The 15393-nt window shown below is 37.5% G+C and overlaps 2 protein-coding genes and 1 long non-coding RNA gene across 3 annotated transcripts; 2 read left to right on the top strand and 1 right to left on the bottom strand.

Annotated features, from left to right (window-relative positions):
- Positions 1-299: 299 nt before the first annotated feature.
- On the top strand, positions 300-2218 carry LOC101260711 (two-component response regulator ARR15). The gene is made up of 5 exons (XM_004236108.5): positions 300-645; positions 759-835; positions 1051-1128; positions 1237-1307; positions 1709-2218. The coding sequence occupies exons 1-5, from the start codon at positions 549-551 to the stop codon at positions 1971-1973; spliced, it is 588 nt and encodes a 195-aa protein (XP_004236156.1). The 5' UTR covers positions 300-548; the 3' UTR covers positions 1974-2218.
- A 1027-nt stretch (positions 2219-3245) lies between these two features.
- Positions 3246-5374, bottom strand: LOC138347295 (uncharacterized). Its single transcript, XR_011220084.1, has 2 exons — positions 5237-5374; positions 3246-4785 (listed from the first exon to the last, which is right to left on the bottom strand). It is a non-coding gene; the product is annotated as an uncharacterized lncRNA (long non-coding RNA).
- On the top strand, positions 5184-13177 carry LOC101249168 (formin-like protein 4). Its single transcript, XM_069295264.1, has 3 exons — positions 5184-6770; positions 6867-7397; positions 12267-13177. Exons 1-3 carry the CDS (start codon positions 5794-5796, stop codon positions 13009-13011), a joined length of 2253 nt encoding a protein of 750 aa, XP_069151365.1. The 5' UTR covers positions 5184-5793; the 3' UTR covers positions 13012-13177.
- The last annotated feature ends 2216 nt before the right edge of the window (positions 13178-15393 follow it).

The raw sequence follows: 15393 nt of genomic DNA, 5'->3' as shown, positions 1-15393 counted from the left end.
AAGTTAGTGACCACAAACAGTGTTCATGGCACCTGGTCCCACTAACAAGCACGACACTACCCACATTGGCTATTACGAATATTTCTATAATTAAACGTCTTCTCTGTTTTAATTTATATGATATTTTAATTTATGATAAAGACAAATTTTTTTGAAATAGCAACATCGTTCTATTCTAAAATTTATATTTCATTAGTATAGAGTGTATTAGGAGAATTTTTTTTTTTTAAAGTATATGACGAAAAATATGTTAGAGAGAGTAAAAAGCAAACCCCCCACCCCTCTGGATCGAATTTAATAATAATAGCGTGAGATACATAGGGGGACAAGTGGGATAATGCGGTGTAGATTTTGTAAGATCTTTCAGTATCTCTTCATCAGTCTCTAAAGTAGATTTCTTCCTTTACTATATATCCTCCCCACATGACCCAACTCAACTAATTGAAATCTCCTTTATTCCCTTCTACTTCTATTCGATTTTCTTGAAACAGAAATACAGAGGACCATTTTTGGAAACAGAGTATTAAAAAGACCCCATTTTTGGTAATATGGAAATGGCACAAGAGTTGCATGTTCTTGCTGTTGATGATAGTCATGTTGATAGGAAAGTTATTGAGAGATTATTAAAGATCTCTTGCTGTAAAGGTTGGTTCTTTTTTCTTGTTTTCTGTCAGTTGAAATGGACTCTGTTTTTTTTTTTTGTGTTTATCAGGTGTTTGTTGAAATGTGTATTGATGGGGTTGTTTTTGCTTTTGCAGTTACAGCAGTGGAAAGTGGAACGAGGGCTTTGCAGTATTTGGGGTTAGATGGAGAGAAGAGTTCTATGGGGATTGATGTATGTATAAACACTTTTCTGTTTAGTAGTTTGTTAAAAATCAGACCTTTTGGTTGCATGTTAAAAGCTGTTAGGGAAAAATTGACAGATTGTGGTTTCTATTTATTGAATGAGATGAAAATGTGTCATCTAATTTTGATTTTCCTTATTTGGTGATTTTACTTTTGTGCGAGTTTGTTGTAAAGGAATTTGGAATTTTTTTTTTTTGGTTTCAGGGTTTGAAGGTAAATCTAATACTGACGGACTATTCTATGCCTGGGATGACTGGCTATGAACTTCTCAAAAAAATCAAGGTTGGTTGATAATGGGATTTGTTTTGGTGTTCAATTCATGTCTCTTTTGGCCTTTATTTTGTTGTTTTCCTGATAATGGTGAATGACAATTTCATTCTTGTTTAACAGGAATCATCGGTGTTGAGCAAGATCCCCGTTGTTATCATGTCATCGGAGAAGATTTTGCCTCGCATTGATAGGTATATCCTCTTTTGACCATCAATTGATAAATATGATGAACAAATTATTACACTTCAATACATTGTAGAATCCTTAGGTCGAATGAGTTCAACTAAGCTCATGGCTTTCGACTCAATCGATATGTACATATGTAGAATATTTTGCATTTGTGTTTTTGTGCAAGTCTAGGAGTATTTGGCAATATTGTACTCTTGTCTCTCTAGAATTGAGGACTATTGATTAAATTGAATTCGGAAAAAGTATTTGCGGAGCATACATCGCTTCATCAATAGTATATAATTGCCTGTTAGTTGAAGAAAACTGTTGATTTTGGTATATATATTTGGTATTTACTGAATTCATAGACGACACAATTGTAAGTTCGGACCAACTAATTGAATAGATGTTTTCTTTGTAATAGATGTTTGGAGGAAGGTGCTGAAGAATTTCTCCTGAAGCCTGTTAAGCTGTCTGATGTTAAACGTCTCCGAGACTTCATTCTGAGGGGCGAGGGGGATGACAACAAAGAAACGGAGAAGAATATCGAACAAGTATGTTCTAGAAAACGAAAACTTCAAGACGATCCAACGACACAATCAATACCATCCCCTGTAGTTACAGCCCATGACATTGAGTCATCACCAGAATCTCAACAGCCTTTGTCAAAGCAATCCAAGATTGGATAGCACAGGGATAGATAGAAGATATGACAGATACCATAAATAGCTGCTGCTGTTGTTACCATTTTGCTAGCATCTTTCTTTTGTGTGTATACCCTTACAGTTGTACATGTTTAGCTCACCATTTTGGATCCTTTTATGAGCTCTGTAGAAATAGATTAGAAATCCAAATGATTTCTTGTTTTCTTTTTTTGTAACCAACGGGGATATTGACATTTTAGCGCTATGACATTGCCTTCTTAGCAACCAAATCTTTTTATGTATGCATTTTGTTTGTTTTGTTACGTTAAAGGCGTTACTAGTTTCAATTTTGGCCACTTAAGTTGAATTCTCACTGCTTATAGTCTCTTTTTCTGTATTCTCCAATGTATAAAATATGTTCATAAAAAGTCTTTTTTTCCAATGACTGACTTTCTTTTAATAGGCAAAAGGTTGGATTGAAGCTTCTTGGTAGGTGGACTCTTAAATATGAAACACGTAACACAAAAATACTAGAACTACATTTGTTTGCTTGGTTCGATCAAATTAAAATGACATTAACACATAAATATGATTTTTAACTTAGCGTTAGTTGACAATTATGATCCTTAATTTTGAATGTGCACAAGTAGACACTTAAACTTGTATAAAATTGAACAAGTCGACATATTTATCCTACTTGTAATAGGACAAATGTGTCTACTTGTTTAATTTTATACAAATTTAGTGTCTACCTGTGCACATATAAAGTTAAGTGTAATAGTTGTCAACTAATGTCATGTTATGTTTATGTATTATGTCAATTAAAATTAAGTTAGAATTAAGCATGGTTAGTGTTTTGAGTTTGCTGGTATGTACATTCGTTATTAAGTAACTGGTATTTCCCTCCTTCCCATAGTACTTTTTGGATAGTATTAAATTTCAAATTGTAACTTTACAATCATGAGTTAACCTAATCCATATAGCTTTAATGATTAGTGATATTGGCTCTCGAGAAGTGAAATATAATACTTGACTAATATGGGACCGAGAGAATAGCGAAGTTAGTTTGTAGTTCAAAAAGCGTCTTATATGGTAAAATCTCACTAAATTAATATAGGTATGACCGTCAAATATTATTACTTTATAAAGATATTATTTAATCAACGATTTAACTGTTATGAATATTAAAGCATGTTTCGACACAACAAAATTCGTTTGAGAAAGAAATCATAGAAAATTTAAATGGAAATCCCACTTGTTAACCTGTTGGACGAGTGAAAATGATACATATTCAGAGGTTCATAACTTAGAAAGAAATTGTGAATAACATTGAAAAAATAATATTGATGATAAAGTAGAAAATGCTACAATACATTTGGAATCAGTTATGGGTAAGAAAATACTTATTACATTTAAACTCTTCACGATTTTAACGTGCAGTTCGAAAAGACCAACAAGATTTAAAGTTTAACAAAAAATAGAACACAATAAAATCATATATCACTAAATTATCTTAAATATGTTTGTACTTGCGAATTATTAATTTATAATATTAATGAGACCATATATTTATATAGGGTCTTTTAAAAATATATTATCTTATCAAAATGGGTGTTTTCATTAACCCAAGTCGAAACCAAAGAAATATCATTTTAGAAAAATTATTAATTAAATGAATATTAAATTTATAAGACTTAACAATACTCGGATAAAATCATTCGGTTATACTCTCGTAATAAAATTAATTCATGTCTATATTGTAGAGGAAGTATAGTACTGTGTTATATTACTTCAAATTCGATACTTCATTTGCAAATATTTTACTATAAATACTGCAGTCATTTTGTTAACAATTAATGAAACAATTAAATAAAAGAAGAAAAAAATTAATAAGAATATAAGAATTTAGCGGTGTTCAGCTGAACAACGGAGCTGCACACCTAACTGCTCTTAATAACATTAATTAAATTTTATTTTTTTTAAATGTGGTCCTATTGATTATTATTATTATTATTATTACGCTCAATCCCCCCTAAAACAGTACAATTATTACCAATTAATAAGAATTATTTTTCTCTCTCCATAGGATCCAATAAATCAGCACCACATATTTAGTGAAAATTCCACATAAATCATCTCATAATTTCATTAAATGGAGCAACATTATTTTAAACGTAAAGGACAATAGGGGTATAATACATGAAAAAAAAAGTATTTTTTTTATATAAAATCTTAATTAAAGCGCAGTTTAAATCTAATAGGTAAGTAAAAAAAGATACATGTAAGTCATTTTCAATGTTAAAGAGACATTTTTTTTTGAATCTTTTCCATTAAAAGATTGGAACTACAACCACCTAAGTTATAACTCTAATCGAAAACCTTAGTCTGTTTAAATTTTTAATATGGATCCTTCAAATTAATTTTAAAATATTTTCAAGATATACGTCTACTTATATTAAATATGTCAAAATATTATTTAATTATGTAATTTCAAATATGCTATGTAATAAATTAAAATTAGAAAGTCGGCAAAAGAAAAAAATAGGACAAATAAATTATATTGGGGTACTTCCTCCATCCCAATCTGTACTATCATCCAGTTTGGATTGACATAAAATTTAAGAAAGTTAGAAAGACACTAAAGATCCGTCTTAATTAAATTATAAACATTAAGACGGATTTTTTTGAAAATAATAAATTGAGTATTTAATGAAGTGTAACGTACCTTTCCTCTTTCATCTACACGATGGTGGAGGAATATTTAGGTCATTTTGGTACTGGTCCAAAATTTTGAAATTGACTAGTGGCTACAAATATGATCTCCTCATGCCAACTTTTATACCAAATTAATAAGCTCCTACATAGAGTAGTTAGAAAAATGTCAAAAAAATAAATAAATACTTAAACTGTCCAAAAATTGAGTAAAATATATTTTACAATGGTACACGAATTCAAATTTAATCGAGATTTGATGAAAAAAAGGAGGTCGAAACATTGTTGTCACTTGCCTGCTGACAAATAATTGGTTTTCCCTCTCGAAGTAAATCTCAATTTGAAATCTGATTAATGTCAAAATTATACAACGATGACAACTAATTGGATAAAACAAAGAAAAAGACGACATTTTCCTTATAAAAAGGGAACAACATCATCATCTTCTATTTGTTTGTTGAAAATGAAGTATCACATTGACACAGATGTCTTCTTTTATAATAAAAGAGTATATGACTAAGTAAAACTTTTCTTATACCAACCGTCCGACTACAACACACAAAATACAAAAAAATTCCAAAGTTGCCAAAACTTACACAGTTCCAAGGGCTAGCTTTCTTGATTTTTGGACTTGTTCAATCCGCCTTAATTTGGCGTTGGAGGGTCAATAACTCGCTCATTTATAACTAATTCACTTCATATAAAAGTTGGGTTGATATATAACTCGACCCATTTCAGCTTTGGATGAGTCAATAACTCGGCCATTCTGACCCATCTCATTTCAGTAGCCCTAGCAACCTTTGGGCAAGTCAATTATTCGTCCATTTAACACCTCTGCAGCTAGACAAAAAACAATAAAGTCATTTCTACCAAAGGACTTACAAGGTTTTTAAGACAGCCAACTAACAGCAACAACCTACTTTGAAACTGTCAAGCAGCCAAAGATGATAACAAAATGAATATGTTATTGAAAATATAAACAAGAAGAAACTCTTTTCCTTCACTTTGATCAGAAAATGGTCCAACCAAGAAATCATTCCAACAGTTCTTTTCTACATCTTTCCTCTGTCAAACTATGCAACAGTAGCTTGATTGATCTTATGTATACCAGTTCTTTCACTGACTAGTTTTATCTACTCACTTTTTGGCTGAAATGGATATACCAGGGCCACCTCCAACAAACTCATCTCAGAAACATGTGGTTCTGAAGGCTGTTATTGCTGCAGTTCTATCTACTTTGGTAGTCGCTGGCATACTATTTTATTTCTTCTACAGATACTATGTAATTCGTCGATGGAAGAAAAACAAGTTGAATTCAAGTTTTCGTAGAGAAGTGCCTCATCAAGAATTCCAGCAAACTGGGGCTTTAAAAGGGTTGATAGTTGATGAAAACGGGCTTGATGTTATATATTTGAGAAGATTCGAAGGAAGCCAACTAGGAAGTTGTTTTTCTAAGATTTGGGTGAATCATATGGACGAGGATGAGGATGGGGAGGAAGAGAAGAGGATTGATAGCAGACGAGAGCAACCAGTTTCAAGTGATCACATTCAAGAAATGCCTTTACTGCAAAATTGTAGCAATGTAGGTAGCTATGAGAATAAAGAGGCAGTTACTGCATCACAACAAAGAACTAACTCGCTCTTTGCAGCAAGCAGATCTTCAAAACAGCCATCAACCTCATTACTGTTTCAACAAAAGGAAATCATTCCGCCTCAGCCAGAAACACCTTCTGAACTAGCAGTTGTCTCGAGTCAAAATCCGCCTCAGCCACCGATACATCCACCAGCTCCACCACCTCCTCCGCCTCAGCCACCAGCACCAGCTCCTCCTCCGCCTCCCCTTCCAATGAAGAGGATTGCCAAAGCACCAACACCACCTAATGCAGGAAAGATAAAATCGTCTCCACCATTCCCCCCACCAAAGGGGGATGGTTTAAGTTCATTGATAAAACCACCTATTGCACCAAGAGGGAATGGGAGCAGGAAAGATAAAGCAGAAGCTCAAAACAAAGAGAAGTCGAAAGAAAACGGTGAAACTAAAGTCAAATTGAGGCCACTGCACTGGGATAAAGTCGTTGCTAATGCTGATCATTCTATGGTCTGGGATGAAATCAACAATGGATCTTTCCGGTAAGTGCACCTTGGCATGCAAAATTGAGTCCCTTTAGTGCAGTTAGTGCCTATTTTGAGTACAACTAATAAATTGCATTTGTATGCACATTTCAGATTTGAAGATGACCTTATGGAAGCTCTGTTTGGATACAATGTCACTTCCAAGAGAACCCCTGAAGGAAATAGGGCGACAACAAGCTCAGGCACTTCTAAGTTGGCTCGACCAACTCAAATGTTTATCCTCGATCCTAGGAAGTCACAGAACACAGCAATTGTGCTAAAGTCTCTTTCAGTCTCTCGCAAAGAAATTCTTGATGCCCTGATGGAGGGCCAAGGACTCAGTGTTGACACTCTAGAAAAACTAACCAAGATTTGCCCAACTGAAGAAGAAACGTCTAAAATCCTTCAATTTGATGGTAACACAAGAAAACTTGCTGACGCAGAGTCTTTCCTCTACCAAATGCTGAAAGCTGTTCCTTCAGCATTTAAACGTTTCAACGCGATGCTTTTCAGATCAAACTATGATCCAGAAATTCTTAACCTCAAGGAGAATCTACAAACAATTGAGCTGGGTTGTAAGGAATTGAGAACAAGTAGAATTTTTATAAGACTTCTGGAAGCGATTCTTAAGGCTGGCAATCGGATGTGTTGTGCGGAATTTGAGATAATACGAGAAAATATAAACGCGAAAAATAAGACAACAGATTTACGTGGTTCACCAACAAATTGGCTACGTCCACGGGAAGAGAGGGAGCAGTTTTATTATGGAGAGGCAAAAACAGAATTACAGAATAGGGTTTCCCATAGCGTCTATATATAGTGCTAAGCTACGCCCTAACAGGCTTGGGCCCAACATACAGAATCAACAGAAAATTAAGGGCCCAATACAACAACATTGTATACCGTCGGCCCGGGGGCGTCTCCGCCCCCCCGGACCCCCAGGCCAGGGGGCGCGTCGCCCCCCTGGACCCCCCGACTCGCTGACCGGGCAGCGAGACCCCCGTCCTTTCTGTTTGTAGCGGGTCCGATTCAAGGCATTCAACAAATCTCCACCTTGACTTGAATTCTCCGAACAGATTCTTCAGACGCACTATGATAGTGCCAAGCCTCCCCCTCTTCCTCAGAGTTGCCCCGCAGGGCAATTAACAGCTTCTGATGTTGAGCAAGTCCAAACAGTGTTGAAACTTGCTCTGTGGAACCGGCTTTGTGAACATATCAGCAGGATTATCAGCAGTTCCTACTTTCTTCACCTTGATTCTCTTCTCACTTCTTAGAAAATGATACCTTACGTCAATATGCTTGGTTCTCTCATGATGGACTTGATCCTTGGCTAGACAAATTGCGCTCAAACTGTCACAATACACCGTAGCCTGATCATGATGCAGACCAAGATCACTAACCAGCCCTTTCAACCAAATCCCTTCTTTTGCAGCCTCTGTCAAGGCCATGTACTCCGCTTCCGTAGTAGACAAAGTCACTGTAGGTTGCAAAGTTGCCTTCCAACTGACGACAGATCCTCCAAGGGTAAACACATAGCCAGTCATCGATCTTCTTGTGTCAACATCTCCAGCATAGTCTGAATCAGAATAGCCAGTAACCAAGCACTGAGTATCACCTCCATAAATGAGACCAACGTCAGATGTACCTCTAAGGTACCGGAAAATTCTCTTCACAGCCTGCCAATGTTCTCTCCCTGGTTGTCCCATGAATCTGCTCACTACACTGACTGCATGTGCTAAATCTGGCCTTGTACAGACCATAGCATACATCAAACTTCCTACGGCACTGGCATAAGGGACTCGTGACATATACTCCTTCTCTTCTTCTGACTGTGGAGCGAACATGGCAGTGAGATGGATATTGGCAGCACTGGGGGTATCAATGGGCTTAGATGAAGACATGCCAAACCTCGCCAAGACCTTCTGAATGTAGCTTCTCTGTGACAAGAAAAGTTTCCTTCTCTCTCTGTCTCTAATGATCTCCATCCCTAAAATCTTCCGAGCGGCTCCCAGATCCTTCATCTCAAACTCAGCACTAAGTAAACCCTTCAGCTTCTGAATGTCATACTTCTTCTTTGCAGCTATCAACATATCATCTACATAAAGCACCAGATAGATGAATGAATCATCATTGAGCCTATTGTAGTAGACACAACAATCATATGAGCTCCGAGTATAGCCCAACTTCACCATATAGCTGTCAAACCTTTTATACCACTGCCTTGGAGACTGCTTAAGTCCATATAAGGACTTCTTCAACTTGCAGACGTGATTTTCCTTCCCTGGAACTTGGAAACCATCCGGCTGAGTCATGTATATCTCTTCCTCCAACTCTCCATGTAGAAACGCTGTCTTCACATCAAGTTGTTCAAGCTCCAGATTCTGATGTGCAACTATCGCTAGTAACACTCGGATGGAAGTATGTCTGACCACTGGTGAGAAGATCTCATTATAGTCCACTCCCTCTCTTTGGTTGAAACCTCTGGCAACAACCCTGGCTTTATACTTGACTCCTTCTGCTGGTGATATCCCTTCCTTCTTCTTGAAAACCCATTTGCAAGTAATAATCTTTCTCCCCGAAGGCTGTATGACCAGATCCCATGTCTGATTCTTGTGTAGGGACTCCATCTCATCTCCCATAGCGGCAAACCATTTTTCAGAATCAGAACTTAAAATGGCTTCTTTGTAAGTAGACGGCTCAGATGTATCTACCTCTTCAGCAACCTGCAGTGCATAACCCACCATGTCCTCAAAACCATACCTCGTAGGTGGCCGAACTCCAACCCTCCTTGGCCGATCTTGAGCTATACTCTGATGGATATCTGATGGCATAGATTCTGGAATATCAGTTTCAGTCTGTGGCTCTTGATCCTCCTCTTCAGGTTCCTTTAAATCGCTCTCGTTCTGAATGACTTGAAACTCCACCTGTTTGTCAAGACTCCCAGTTTCTGACGTAGTTGTAGGCTTCACAATGGTTCTAAGCAGAGGACTTTCATCAAAGACAACGTTCCTGCTCATAATAACCCTCTTTTCTGCTGGAGACCAGATTCTGAAACCTTTCACTCCATCTCCGTAGCCCACAAATACTCCCTTTTTAGCTCTTGGTTCTAACTTACCTTCACTGACGTGATAGTAAGCCGTACAACCAAAAGCTTTCAGATTTGAATAATCAGCAGCTTTTCCAGACCACATCTCCATAGGTGTCTTGCACTGTATACCTGTATGTGGTCCGCGGTTAATCAAGTAGCAAGCTGTACTAACCGCTTCTGCCCAGAATCTTCTATCTAGCCCAGCATTAGAGAGCATGCACCTTGCTCTCTCCAGAAGTGTTTGATTCATCCGCTCAGCTACACCGTTCTGCTGTGGTGTATTTCTGACTGTGCGATGTCGAGCAATCCCTTCATCCTTACAGAATTGATCAAATTCAGACCAACAGAATTCCAGCCCATTATCAGTTCGCAACCTCTTGATCTTCTTCCCTGTTTGATTTTCCATCAAAATTTTCCACTCCTTGAACTTCTGGAAGGCTTCACTTTTATGCTTCATCATGTACACCCAAGTCATCCTTGAGTAGTCATCAATAATGGACACAAAAAATCTGCAGCCTCCCAAAGACTCAACACGGCATGGACCCCAGCAATCAGAATGGATATAATCAAGTGTGCCTTTTGTTCTATGAATGGCCTTTGGAAACTTGTTGCGATGTAGTTTTCCAAAAACACAATGTTCACAAAACTCTAGGCTCTTAACCTTATGACCAGCAAGTAAATCCTCCTTTGACAGAATTTGCATCCCTCTTTCACCCATATGACCAAGTCTTATGTGCCATAACTTAGTCATATCCTTCTGGTGAAATTCTGACGATGCAACATGGGCTGAACCTGTAACCGTGGAACCTTGTAGAAAATACAAAGTACCACGCATGACACCTTTCAGAATCAAATTTGAACCCTTCCAGACCCGCAAGACTCCATCTTTTCCCGACCAGCTGAATCCCTTGCTGTCCAAAAGACTGAGAGATATCAGATTTTTCGTCATCAATGGAACGTGCCTGACCTCGTTCAATGTGCAGAAGCTACCGTCATGTGTCCTTATCTTGATCGAGCCTGTCCCAACCACCTTGCAGACAGAACTGTTGGCCATCGAGATGCTGCCTCCGTCTACCTGCTCATAAGTCGTGAACCACTCTCTCCTAGGACAGATGTGATAGGATGCCCCAGAATCAAGAACCCACACATCTGAATGATGAGTGTGCTCATCCGCAACTAGGGCAATATCTTCTTCAGAATTGGTGTCTTCTTCAGCAACAGCAGCAGACACTGATTGTTTTTCCGATTGCTTCTTCTTCTTCGGACAATCAAATTTCCAATGTCCCTTCTCCTTGCAGTAATTACAAACATCATCCGGCTTTGCACCCTTCGACATCGGCTTATTTTTCTTTCCGCCGTTTTTCCTTCCCTTTCTGCTACTGGTGAACAGACCGGAAGGCTGTATGTCCGTACTTGTGCCGTTAGCCTTATGCCGTAATTCCCTGCTATGAAGGGCTGATCTGACTTCTTCCAGTGACACAGTATCTTTCCCAACAATGAACGATTGAACAAAATTCTCAAACGACATTGGGAGAGATACTAACAGAATCAGGGCAGCATCTTCATCCTCGATCTTCACATCGATATTACGCAATTCTAATAACAAAGTATTCAATTGCTCTAAGTGTTCCCTGAGTTGTGTACCTTCAGCCATTCGTAAACCGAATAGACGTTGTTTCAGAAGCAGCTTGTTGGTTAGAGATTTTGTCATGTACAAACTCTCCAGCTTCAACCACAGACCAGCAGCAGTCTCTTCATCCGAGACCTCCGTGATGACGTCATCCGCGAGACACAGCATGATCGTCGAGTGCGCCTTTTCCTCCAGAATCGCCATCTCAGGAGTAACGACGGCGTTCTTGTCTTTCGACAACGGCGCCCAGAAGCCTTGCTGTTTCAACAAGGCCCGCATCTTGATCTGCCATAAACTGAAACTGTTCCTCCCTGTGAATTTGTCGATTTTCACGTTCAAAGCAGACATCTCGAATTCTCCAAGAACACCGATTAACCGAGAGGCTCTGATACCAATTTGTTGTGCGGAATTTGAGATAATACGAGAAAATATAAACGCGAAAAATAAGACAACAGATTTACGTGGTTCACCAACAAATTGGCTACGTCCACGGGAAGAGAGGGAGCAGTTTTATTATGGAGAGGCAAAAACAGAATTACAGAATAGGGTTTCCCATAGCGTCTATATATAGTGCTAAGCTACGCCCTAACAGGCTTGGGCCCAACATACAGAATCAACAGAAAATTAAGGGCCCAATACAACAACATTGTATACCGTCGGCCCGGGGGCGTCTCCGCCCCCCCGGACCCCCAGGCCAGGGGGCGCGTCGCCCCCCTGGACCCCCCGACTCGCTGACCGGGCAGCGAGACCCCCGTCCTTTCTGTTTGTAGCGGGTCCGATTCAAGGCATTCAACAGGATGAATGCAGGAACGGCTAGAGGAAATGCTCAGGGATTCAACCTTAGTGCTTTACAAAAACTATCATATGTGAAAAGCAATGATGGAAAGACTACTCTGCTTCATTTTGTAGTCGAACAAGTCATCTGTTCTGAAGGTAAACGTTGCCTTATCAATAAAGGTCACAAGGATGATTCCGATAGAAAAACAGAAAAAGTAGAGAAAGATACTGAGCACCTAACACTAGGTTTACCAGTATTGCAAGGATTAAGTTCCGAATTCTCTAATGTAAAGAAAGCAGCTACCATAGACTACGATAGTTTCATCAATACATGTTCCACTCTTACAACACGGGTAAATGACGTTAAGCATCTCATAACGTGTTGTGGAATTGCTGAAAGGGATCAATTTGTAAAAGAGACTAAAGGTTTTCTAGAGGAATGTGAAGAGGAACTCAAGCTGATCAGAGAAGAACAAACAAGAGTTATGGAACTTGTCAAGAGAACGACAGAGTATTACCAAGCAGGAACTTCGAAGGAAAAAAGCACACAGTCACTTCAGTTGTTTGCATTTGTGAAAGACTTTCTCGACATGGTTGACAAGGTGTGTGTTGATATCACAAAGAAAGTACAGAAGAAGAGTGCAGCAACTGTAGAGTCATCACCACCCCGATCACCACGACCAATAACTCCTGTGAGGTCCCATAACTTAATAACATACTTTACACCAGAAATAGCAAGTAGTGAATCTGAGAATGATTTCTGATGGAACTTCATCACTCATATTACTTCACTTTTTAGATGAGTAGATTGTCAAAAAATATTACTACTAAACTTGACATTTTTTCATATTTGAAATGTCACATTAATATACTGGTCTACCCCCTCCTTCCCAGAAAGAGAATAAACTATGATGAGTAGATTGTCAAAAACTATTACTACTAAACTTAACGTTTTTTCATATTTGAAATGTCACATTAATATACTGGTCTACCCCCTACTTCCCAGAAAGAGAAAAAACTATCTTACTTCAGGCAGGTAGAGGCACTTTATACCATATCCTATGATCAGGTAAAGAGCAATGTTCTCTAGATTCTTCTCAACATGAGGAATGACTCTAGAGCTTCAGGGACACTGAAGAAGACCAGGATTTCAGACTTCATCAAGGGTGTGTTTGGTATGAAGGAAAACATTTTCTCGAAATGTTCTCCAATTTTTCCATGTTTGGTTGGTCAAAGATTTTCTCTAAAAAAACAAGCACCTTAAAATAAGTAAAAATGACTTCCCTAGTGAAGGTAAAGAACCCACTTATTTTCCAAGAACAACTTTCCATGAAAACATTTTCCTCCATACCAAACACACCCCAAAAGTCATATGAAGAATGACTGATATCATTAGTCACTTCCAGTAACTTTTCAGTTCCTTCTATCCATTCTTACTTGTTAACTAACCCATCCCAGGCACAACCAGTTCTCCGGCAAAATCTAGAAAAAAAAATTAGTAAAACTTAAAACATAGGAACAGGAGACAATAACATCAAAGTTATGCATACACACTCGAAGCTGGTAGCTGACGACCAACCCCAGCTTGTTTAAAAGTGTTATTTGCAATGATTTTCTTCAACCAAACATCATTAGGGATTTTCTTTTTTTAATTTCTTTTACTAAAATTACAAAAAAAAGAGTTTAGCCTAATTTCAAAGTAAATGTCATTTTAAAGAAGGGAAAACTCACTTCCACCCTTTTCATTTACATGTCACTTTTTATTTATTATATCAATATTTTATTGGAATTCTGCACTTGCTCTTCCGAAATGATTTAGATATGATTAAAATATCATGAGAATAACACCAAGAAATGATTAATAATTGTTTAAAGTCCCATGAGATTAACATCTTGATGGTAAAGACACTAGTAATAAGTTTTGCAAGCTCACATTTCAGGTATAACTCCCGACCTTTCACAAATACCCCTTGAAATTACAAATTTTAATACAAATTATGGCGCTTTGCCAATAAGATATTATATACTTCAGATATAGAACAGGAAAACAAAAACATAAAATCAACTGAAGACATAGATGTTAACAAAAACACTCACCATAAAATATATACAGATGCTAATATATACTTTCCCTTTCAATTTGTTTGCCTGGTTTTGGTTTTGACTTGACATGGAGTTTAAGAAACGAAGATTTTTAATCTTGCGATCTTAAACTACAGTAAGTGTAGAATGTACCTAAATATCCTATAATCTTCTGGTCTTCAACATGTCAAGGCTTCAAGGGAGAAGTTAAAATTAAAGAGTTACTAAAAAAGGAAAGAGGAATTCTATTCTAAAACGGAACCAAAGAAAAGGACAAATACAATAAATTGAAACGATGGTCAGTAAAATGAAGAATATCAGAATAATGTTACACAGATTTCTGTCCTTCCAAGCTTTACACATCTGCCAGAAGATTTGCAAAAATTCCTGAAAGAAACCAAAAGCAGTAAAAAAGTCGCAAAAAACATGTCCTCTTTCAAATAGCAAGAGCAAGAGACATCTAAATGTTGCAAAAATAATCTCCCATTCAATCCCTGCAAAAACACTAAAACACTGAAGTAGCTGCTCTCAAAACTGAAGATAAACTAGCATAAGATCGCAACACCATACAGTTAGTCGAGAGTAGCTGAAAAGCTTTGAATACAAATTGTTTAGATATTTGGTAAACTATATGGAAAACCTTAAAAGCAACATAACTAGTGCTAATATCAAGAGTTAGCTCTCAACTAGTAACACTGTTCACGAACTAGAAAACAGAAATTGCCAACTAGAACGATGAGGTAAGAAGGAAGAAAGGTTCACAGATTTTCTAGATGCCCTTAGCATTAATAGTTTATACATATATCTATGGATAACGTATAGATCATTCTATACAAGAACACAACATAGAATAAAAGACATATGTATTCACAATACTACAATAAGTTTATTCTTGATTTTGCTACTACAATCCCCTTGTAATATTCATCGCGCAACTTTCCGCTATTAGAATATTCAAATAACTAGTCTGTGAACAAAACAACCCCTGAGAGTATGTTGCTTCAAGAACAAAGACAGTAACATAATGAAAATTATACCCTCATACTTGCAGTAAAATCAGTTAT

This window comes from Solanum lycopersicum, chromosome 3, assembly GCF_036512215.1.
Source record: "Solanum lycopersicum chromosome 3, SLM_r2.1".
In the NCBI taxonomy this organism is placed as follows: domain Eukaryota; kingdom Viridiplantae; phylum Streptophyta; class Magnoliopsida; order Solanales; family Solanaceae; genus Solanum; species Solanum lycopersicum.
Note: the sequence above shows the minus strand (reverse complement) of the source record. Positions and strands in the feature narration are given on the sequence as shown.

What these genes read in the sequence shown, in the direction of transcription:
- LOC101260711 (XM_004236108.5), top strand. Translation starts at nt 549, where the DNA reads ATGGAAATGGCACAAGAGTTGCATGTTCTTGCTGTTGATGATAGTCAT. An exon ending in AACTTCTCAAAAAAATCAAG is followed by an intron (nt 1,129 to 1,236) that starts GTTGGTTGATAA and finishes CTTGTTTAACAG; the next exon opens with GAATCATCGGTGTTGAGCAA. An exon ending in ATTTTGCCTCGCATTGATAG is followed by an intron (nt 1,308 to 1,708) that starts GTATATCCTCTT and finishes TCTTTGTAATAG; the next exon opens with ATGTTTGGAGGAAGGTGCTG.
- LOC101249168 (XM_069295264.1), top strand. Translation starts at nt 5,794, where the DNA reads ATGGATATACCAGGGCCACCTCCAACAAACTCATCTCAGAAACATGTG. An exon ending in ATCAACAATGGATCTTTCCG is followed by an intron (nt 6,771 to 6,866) that starts GTAAGTGCACCT and finishes TGCACATTTCAG; the next exon opens with ATTTGAAGATGACCTTATGG. An exon ending in CTTAAGGCTGGCAATCGGAT is followed by an intron (nt 7,398 to 12,266) that starts GTGTTGTGCGGA and finishes GGCATTCAACAG; the next exon opens with GATGAATGCAGGAACGGCTA.